Here is a 9701-nt window from a genome sequence, read left to right as displayed (position 1 = left end):
TGGGTCGACCAATGGGGAATTTACAGTGTAAAGAGCTCTACCACTGCATAAAAGATGCAATGGAGAAGGCAGCGGCCCGAGGTCGAGGCGCAAACACCGGCGTCGAGCTGGGCGGTGAGTTCCCGGTTCAAGATATGCGCACCGGCGAGGGCGGGCTTCTTCAGGTTTGCATCGAGGGCGTGGGTCTCCTCTTCGCTAATAGCAAGGTATGACTCGCACCTAAAAGTCCGCACCACCCTCCCCGAACCCCCCTTTCGGAATTTGGAAATTCAACGATGCAACCAGGAATGAGAACTCCCAGACCCTGAACGATGCTGCAGACGTTCTTGCTGCACTCTATCTACTCTCGATTCCGTCGAACGTCGTCCAGTAGCTCGTGTAACGTTCGAACAACCCCCTGTGACCCTTGTACTCGAGTATTCAGCCCACCGAATCCCCGTTTGCCTCTGATTTTGATCGGCCTTTGCGTTGACACCCCGCTACTTATGATCATACGATGTGTATTGTTACTGTCCCGATGGCGACGCGATCGTCTCCGTCTGATTAATTAGTACAGCGTAATCGATGCATTTATTTCAGCGATCTAACACGATTCTGTAGTGGACCTTTGCTCGGTTGACGATTTCTAGGGGGTTCGTGTTGCCCGGGACGATCGCCGCGGCTCGATCGCGAACTATCTGCTTTAAAAATACAATTACGCCAGATTTTCTTCCCCTTATAGACTCAAAGCAACTTTCACCATGTTACTGATATCTACGCGAAAACTTGACAAAATATCAAATATGATGCAAAAGCAAAAAATTCATTTGCAAAAGAAAACTGCGTGCTGCAATTGCGGTCAAACTGTGAATACTGTTTGAATATTAAGTGTGAATACAGACTGGGACACTTACCTTTGCAAGTCTTATAACTAAGTATTAAGTCTATCGACCGGTGAATTCGAAATAAAAAAAATATGTGGCAGATCGAGTCGTGGCGAACAATTAATGGAGTCCATCCGCCGCTCTGCCCAACTAGCCCCCTTGAACCGCTCATATACTTTCGACTATTGAATATCTAATCTCTCTCTTTCACTCTTTCTCTCTCTTTCTTTCCTTCTCCTTCTCTCTCTCTCCCTCTCTTTCTTTCTCTCACTCTCTCTGTTATCTCTCTATATATCTCTATCACTATGTCTTTCTCTCTGTGTTCTATTTTCCTTTCTCGTTATTGCATTGATGCAAGGACCACTCAATATTATCTCCCATTCGCTAGCCACCACGATCTGCTTAATTTGTCTCTCTGTATACGTATCTTTTTTACCAGTCTACTCTTCTTGTGTATTGAGTTTTTGCGAGGTGTTACGATGACGACAGGACGATCGGCAAGATCACGATCGCGATTTAAGCCAGCCCGCCGTGTCTCGGGACCTCGAGGCTTTCCGACGGGTCCGGCAAACATTTAGAGGCCCGTCCCACAGTACACGTTCACACACACGGATGAACCGAGGGAGGAACGAAACGGCAGCCATTGTGAAACGACAGATCAATTGCATACTCACATTACCCTCGTTATACGTACAGTTTTCTACCAGCAGATGCACACTTACTTGTAAATGCTACACGGAGACGAATCGGGCCCTTTGTTGAGCCGAGAGAGGGAGGGACAATGGGCGTGGCTGATTCCGCCCATTGCTCTGGCGGAGCCCTAAATACTTGCAAACAAAAGAAACCATCAGTGATCCACCAACTTGTACAGAACAATTCGTGGACTTATATTACATTCTCAGATAATTATTTACGATCCGATACATTAGACAAGAGATTGTTTGGTACGAGATATAGTTGTTCAATAATTAAAACAAGTTAAAAATGTAGTTAACTTAATGCTTTGAGAGCTCTATAATTGCTATCAGTACAAAGTTGTTGATAAAGATTAGCATAGTTAATAATTTGGGAAAGGAACAATTGGCGGACCGTTTTTTGCCCAGCCCACTCTGGCCTGGCTCCTCCCACAAGGCTCGAATTCGCTCGGCAAACCCACCGACACTAACCTTGAATACACGATTCAAATAGGACGAGAGGCCCCCGACACGCTGGTTTTATACTTCTATTTATCTCATTGGATTTTATACATATATATATCTATATATACACACATACTCGTCTCGGTACAATTGGACTATTGAAACATTAACTATGTGGTAACTGTATTCTCACGTGCCTACGAGGTACCCGATTACATACATACATAAACGAAACAGATTTATGTATATATGTACTTTTTTCCAATTCGCATATATACATATATATATGTATATCATACGTAATATCATACGTATATGTATATATATATCATCGGTCATTTCGTTGGGTAACATTTTGTTGAAGCGTTAATCAGTGTTTTTCTTGCATGGAGCTCGATGTGCAGCTGCAGTCTCTTTTATTATCTGTATATTATAATCATTCCACATAAATACTCGACCATATTATGATACGACTCATACATGAGAGGTGATACAAGGAACTATTTAGGGAGAACTTACCAGTGATACCTAATTATTATTCTCTTCTATCTACATATACATATATATATAACATATATATATATTTCTCTCTCTCACTCTCTCTCTCTCTTTCTCTCTTTCTCTGTCTATATATATATATATACTATATCTATTATAATTTGTATATTGAATGTTGGATGCCATTCTACTTTTATCTCTACAAGTCTAAAACCGACATCTTCTTCTTCTTCTTCCTCCTCTGTTTTTGTTCCCTTCGTTGATTTCTTGTTTGTCGTGGTCATACACGTGAGGAAAGTCTATTCGTTAATGCGAATCAATGAAGAAAAGAGACACGATGTGGGGAGGGGAAAAAAAAGGAAAAAGAAAGACTAGATCTGAGGTGTGAAACGATCGAGACAGAAACCTTGATCTCGCCCGATAGACTTTTCTCAGCTTGGGGAACTTTTGAGATGGTCCTTGAACAATGGAAATCTTTGCTACCTTTTTAATTGGCCATGACCGATAGGTAATCTAGCTGTGTGATCATCCATCGTACTCGAGAGCCCCGGCCTACAATGCACTGACTAACTTCTTATTCATTCATTCATTCATTCTCACCCGGATATCTCCAATCCAAGTTTGGCGGAGACTTAATTTTCTGTTTTTCTGTTTTCTGTTTTCTTGTCCTGTCCGTCGGCATTGCCCCGTTTCTGGCTGGGCAAACAGGATTTCGAGGTACTAATCAAATTCAATCATTGTTTGTTATAATTATAAACTCAGTATATACTAATTAATATATAATCAATGTTGGCCGTGTTCCGGAAATGCTTCTTTATTTTCACCATTACTTTTTAGCCGTACTTAATATTAAATACCACGTGCGTACGCATGTACCGGGTGGCGTGTTCGGAACGCATTAAATATATATATAGTGTATATTTAGATATCTATATTTAAATATTTATATCTAAATACATATTTATATATATATATATTTTACTGGGAACGTATTTTCTATGCGGGTTCGGCGATTGCGATTCGTACAGAATGGAAAGATCGGATCTCACGGTATTCTTTTGGAATGGATCACCCGTGTCGATTAGATAACGTAGAGGAAAGACGCGACTCTGTTCAAAAAGCATACTGCTCGACCGTATTCATTCTTCCTTTTTCGAATTACTCTCCTTCACGCATAATCACGTTCTGCGATATCTGAGCTATTGTTTCTCTCGATACACAACGTCAAACCCGAGCGAAACGGCCGAGATGCGTTTCAAATTCGACCACCCAGTGTACACGTACCATATATATATCTACTATATACTACACTCTTAACAGTGCATTTAAATTAACTGATCTGCTCTGTCTACCTTACTGTTTTCCTATCATCGATCGGTGTTAGTTGTGACACGTATATATATATAAAAGTATACGAAACCGAAAGAATAAAAGCGAAACAATGCCAGAGTGTTGTAGATATTTTATATATATACACGGGCACCTGTATGTTCCCTATGATATGACATATAATAACACATCGTCGAAGCTGAACTCAGGTATATTAAAACAGCGATCAATATAATACGCGGAACAGTGTCTGCTGCATTCTCTTCACGTCGAACAGCCACAGAAAGATCTACAGTTCACTTAGATCAGAGTATATTTGTTATAGTAGTGTTTAGTGCAACTTGTAGAGCAATGTTTCGGTGCACTCAATGCAACTCTCTCTATACATACATATATATATATACATTTATATGTGTGTATATTATATATACATCTATTTCTACCATAGTCATCAAAAGTACACTGTCCAAAGCCGGCCCGTACACACCGTTCCCGTTTTCTCCACCCGCTGCGGCTTCTTTTAATGGAGTTCTATAATCACTCATCGCAATCTCAAATCGATCACCAGTCTCATTGTTGGTGCTGGAGGTAGCGAGAAACAGAAACGAGATCGACGCGACACTCGATCGGTTATCGTTTGACCGGTCGCAGGGTGTATCAGAAAGGCGCTTCTCGAGTCGTTAATAATTTAATTGAGACGAAACTAATTGTCTGAGCGGATCGAAAGCTTATCCGGGGATTTGACGCGCAACGCCGCGATTTATTGCAGGTCGTGGCCTATTCTTCAGGTTCGATAACGGTATCGGGTGTTCAGCAATAATAAGAGATTCGATTTATTAAACGTTTCATTAATGAAATCGACGAAAATACAAGCGATGCTCTTTGTATTAATACCATTCTCAATAATGGTTAAATGACGAAGTTTCGAGAGAAGAATGACAGAAAACGATTCTCTCATCGAAGATTAGTCGAAAGTGTGGAATCAGACTATGTTGTAGAGTCCTCGGTTTCTGAGAGAAATCGCTCCGAAGTATCGAGGTGGAGGAACCCACCGAACGGACGCCATTTTCTGCGCACGCAGAGGAGGCGTATATTCAACTTCAATTTTCTCTGCGGTGATATCGTTTCTTCGTGTAAAAATTCGTCGAGTGGTGTATTCGTTTGAAAGGATTTTGGAAACGCCTTTCGTATCCATCCTCCAGGAACGACAACAAGACCGGAAGAGATTCGACGAGATGTAATTGATCTCCGGAAAGACTCTTATTAATCATTCGATCGACGCGCAAAACCGGGTGACGTTAACCAGCAACGAGCATTCAGGCAGACTGCCGATTGACAATCGGTATTTACGTGCAAAAGAGAATTACATCGAAGCTTGTATACGTCCGTGAAAAAACTCTTCTCGCCGAGAACGACGATAGAGATGAATGTTTCTGTACAATGAGTCACGGGATCAATCGCGTTCCTCTAGTTATTGCCATCGAACGATACCCTTTTTTTAATCTGTAACAAATACATTTTAAGATCCTTGTTGATCTACTGAACGGTTTCTAAAGAGAAACAAAGATAAATTATCGCGAATCGTTTCGAGGCAATGAGAGACGGGATACGAACGACTCAGTGACTCTCTGTACGTATCCAAAGGGAATTTGAATGCACTGCATGAACGAGTAGATCTCGATATATATGTATAATAGAAGAAAGTCGCCCGCTTTTGCAAACCCATCTACAAGACCGCCCTTCACAGTGCCAGTTATGTAGTAGAGCAATGGTTTCGTGCTATATAGTGATGTCTGACTTTATGAATGGAACTACTATCAGAACAAGTGGACACCGACTCGAGAGAGGGCCGATTAAACCCTTTTATACACTACTCTATAGCAGTGCTTCTCGAAATGCTCGTTGACACTCCAATCGAATATCGTTTCGTGCGTATCGTTGGATCATACATACCGCACAGTGACAAATTTAAGGAACAACTGCTTCTGTAACAATTTTTGCGAATAGTTAAACAAGAAGAAATCAGAAGTAGAACATACAGAATATAATCTGACGGATTAAACCTTAAAACCGAAGAGGCTTACGCGTCTGGTCATCGTTGACTATATTTAGTTAAAGCTAGTAGAATCGCGAGTACAAAGTATCTAACCAAGAATATTATTCTGAATCGATATTATTCTTGCTTCCAAAAGCATTTCTGTAAAAATCAATGAGTAGAAATTTCGATTTCGCGAGGCTACGAATAATTTTATCTGGAGTTCCGGCCATGGCATCTCGAGAAACACTGTTCTATAGCATGACACCGCTGCACACGATGTTTCGAGTTTGTGTTTACATCCGGAGCGTTTTGCAAATCACGCGTTAGCACCAATAAAAGGCTCGGCTGAATAACTACTAACAATAACAGCCCCGAATTCGGATCACTAGCGCATCCAAGATGGCGGACGGAGGGCCGAAGAGTTTCCGGCCGAGAGTTCTTTTTGTCTGTTTACTTGTGGTACTTGCGTATATATTATACGTTGTATATTTTTTTTTGTCTTTATTTAATTCTGAATTCGATTCGTTGGGTCCCTGGCCCGTATACGGGGACGATATTCTAGAGTTGCACATGTTTCTGTAGCAGAATTTTTTGACCGACGCTGAGCAATCGATGACATATTTCACAATTTCGATGAGTTTAGGCCATCTCCAGAGTTGCCTGCCTGCCGCTAATTAACTTATTTAATCGCTGCAATTGTTGACTGGCCGCCGCCTGCGATGTGTACTCTCGCTTCCGACCGTAAAATTGACAGCCGTTTGTTGACTCTCCAGAACTTGTCAATCGCTTTTATTTTACTGACCGACACCTGTACGTATAAATACATATATATTATTGTATACGTGCATACTTCACGTATGTATGTATATACTTTCACAGTTTGGAACACGGTGGTACGTGGGTTTAACAATGTCCTCTGCCCCTAGAGTTTTGCACAGGTGGAGAGAAAACGTAGAGCGACGCGATTTTACCAGCCAGCCCAGACGCATTTCTGTCTTGTGACCGCTTGTTGCCGCTTTTTAATCGGTGCTGCGTATTGCTGCGAATCGATGGATGACTTGAATTTTGATCGCCGCGCCGGTGATAACGCGCTGCATGCCGGACGTCACGCCGCGAGCAATGCATTCTCAAAGCTTCACGTGCCCATTCGCAAAGTTGTCGCGCATGTATCGTCGGCGGCTCGTTCACGTGCACGCCAATCGGAAATGCATGCGATGTTTTCTGAAAAATCATCGAAAACTAAATGACGCTTCCTAGAAGTAAATTCCAAACTATTCTAATAAAATTAAAATCATATCATACTATCAATAGAAAATTTCTAGCTAATGGAAATTATCGAAGAAAGATAGAGTTTCTTAAATGACTCCGGTCGTATATTTTCAAAACATCTATTTCTTCCTTATTTTCAAAACAGTAAAAACGTTATAAGAATTTTTTCAATTATTTTAAATTCTTAAATACGCTGTCGCTTTATAATAAAGCGATCGATCATGCTTCTTCAGATCTCTGAAATTTCCGACTTTTGTGTACGTGAACGCCGCCTTCAGCTTCGCATGGTTTTTAACATTATACCTTCCGGAAAATTGCTTAACAGGTCTTTTGGTGCCTTCACGATAAACTGTTCGAATCCCCTAAGATGACGAAAATCTCGGTGATTTTGCATCAACATGCTTTAATTTCCTAAGACTTTCACGACAAGAACACGATAGCGTGTGACTAATTGTTTGGATTCACGCCGCCGCGGATAATGGCAATTAATCTCGCGGATACGTACCGAGAGAACTTAATTAAAAGAATTAAAGGAGAACGCTGGAGTAGGAAACAAACCTTGCGATCGAAGTGTTGACAACTACACGACGATGAACGTTGCACCAGAAAACCCATTAATTAATTTCCAGTCGGGAAATCAAAGTCGGTGAATCATCGAACACTGATGCTACGTATCCACTGGAGAGTTTCGCTCTCGACACTTCCAATGAACAAAAGATCGACGAATGATTTACTCTGTCTGAAAGCTCTCACGTGAACACGTAGCATGATCTTTGGAGTCCGATGCGTGCTTCCAAAAGATCAGCACACCAATGAACACTAACGATAGCTCTGTGTGTATAGCTTTTTTCAATGTTAATTATCGTACCGATAAAAAAAGAAAAGATCTAACATAACTGCCGAATAAAAACGTAGATACCAATGTTCATTGAGCGATTAGAAAGCAATGATAGGTGACAATGAACTTCGGTATAAAGAAGAAATCTCTCCGAATTCGATCGACCGTGAACACTCTGATAAAGTTCGAGAACTCAATTAAAAAAAAACGGAGAGATTTCTTCGACGGAATTTTGCTTTTGAGTCAGGTGCACTGTGACGCGTATTAAACGATACGATACAGCAAAGTGAGATCTCTTGGATCTCTTGGTTCAGAGCTTGATCCCGCCATCGATCGGTATAACTAGCATTAGATTTTTCGAATCTGTACACGCCTGTTTTCGATGATGTTGTTAACGAGGTCTCGCACACACACACGCGTGCCTCACACAATTTCTCCGGGGCATAAACGGCCAATCTAGAGAACAATCACCAAGTGTGCATGTACGAGTAGATCACCGAGACCGCTTCATTACCGAGCCACACTAATGCCTAACGATCGTGTTATTTGCAGTTTTTTGTAAGACTCGATCATATCCGCAAGTGCGTTGCTCAGCAGGATGGGATCTTTGTATTGGAAGAATTCAGTGAGTAATGCGACCTCCGTTCACCTAGTCACGTCTGTGCACTGTCACTCGAAATCGTTATCTTCGCGACCCATATAATTGTAGGAAAGAAAATCGACGTAAAGAAACTATAATTTAACAATATTTTTCTTTTCGATTTAAGTAACGTTCTCAAGTATGCAAACTACCTAGCAATTACGCTCTTTCGGCGACTCGAATGTTTCTTTTTATTTGCTCCGGACCACCGATAACGCAAAATTTACTGCACGGTGGAGCGCGCGTTCGTGTTATCGTTAATTGGACGGATTATCGCTCAATAATATTTTTCTGGATATTCTATAATTACGGAGATTGCAGTTGATAAAATCGTGACCGAGCGGCAGTGTACGCGTTCTCTTATCTTTAATTGCGGTCGGGATTTTATCTCTCGGGTAAAAAGTTTGCAGGTCGTTAACGAACTTCTCTTGCATTTCAGATCCTAAAACTAGACAAGTAATTCAACGTAAATATAAGTCTCAAATGGTAAGCACAATCTAAGAAAGTCTAACGAATTGTATTCTTTTATCTATCTACGATATTAATTCTTTCATTTCGTTTCTTTATCAATTACAAGTTGTCGATTATAATTGTTGAATACTGTGTAACAGGCCAACGAATTGTGCCACTGCATGCACAGGGTTTTCTCCGTTGCGTTTGCGCTATCTGAACTCTCGTCAGAGGTTCAAGGTCAACCCGGAGAACAAGAATGCATGAAGCTTTAATTATGATTTTGTTCTGTTTAACGTTCGACCGTAAGTTTTGTTCTTGGTTCGTTTACTATTTCATTCCATCTCCCTTCAAACGTTAACGCAAACATAGATAAAGATGAAATTAGGAGTAGCATTCTTGAAAATTAGAAAACATTGTTTCCCGTTTTTATTAGCATCATTCGATGAAAGAATTTTTTCTATATTTTTAATGATTTACATAAATTTCTTTAAAACAACTTACGTTAATACCGTTTTATTCAATTTTTATCAATTTTCTTACACTTCCACTTGTTTTATAAATTTTCCTTAAATTAGAGTTTCAATAATTTGTCTCGAAAAAATTACTTCGCGCCCTACTGATCACGATCTGGATT

General features: G+C 40.6%; 1 protein-coding gene across 11 annotated transcripts in view; it reads left to right on the top strand.

Moving 5' to 3' along the window:
- The window catches only part of Rab3-gef (Rab3 GDP-GTP exchange factor), a 61260-nt gene that overhangs the window by 46621 nt on the left and 4938 nt on the right, over nt 1–9701 (top strand). For 10 of the 11 annotated variants that reach the window (XM_078177231.1, XM_078177233.1, XM_078177240.1 and 7 more), the window contains 3 exons: nt 27–206; nt 8527–8599; nt 9054–9100. In XM_078177231.1, the coding sequence (XP_078033357.1) occupies nt 27–206; nt 8527–8599; nt 9054–9100 (300 nt within the window). Of the gene's footprint in view, nt 1–26; nt 207–8526; nt 8600–9053; nt 9101–9225; nt 9370–9701 lie in introns of all 11 variants that reach the window. The other variant, XM_078177239.1, reaches the window with a different exon arrangement.

Source organism: Augochlora pura, chromosome 3 (genome assembly GCF_028453695.1).
Source record: "Augochlora pura isolate Apur16 chromosome 3, APUR_v2.2.1, whole genome shotgun sequence".
NCBI lineage: Eukaryota > Metazoa > Arthropoda > Insecta > Hymenoptera > Halictidae > Augochlora > Augochlora pura.
Note: the sequence above shows the minus strand (reverse complement) of the source record. Positions and strands in the feature narration are given on the sequence as shown.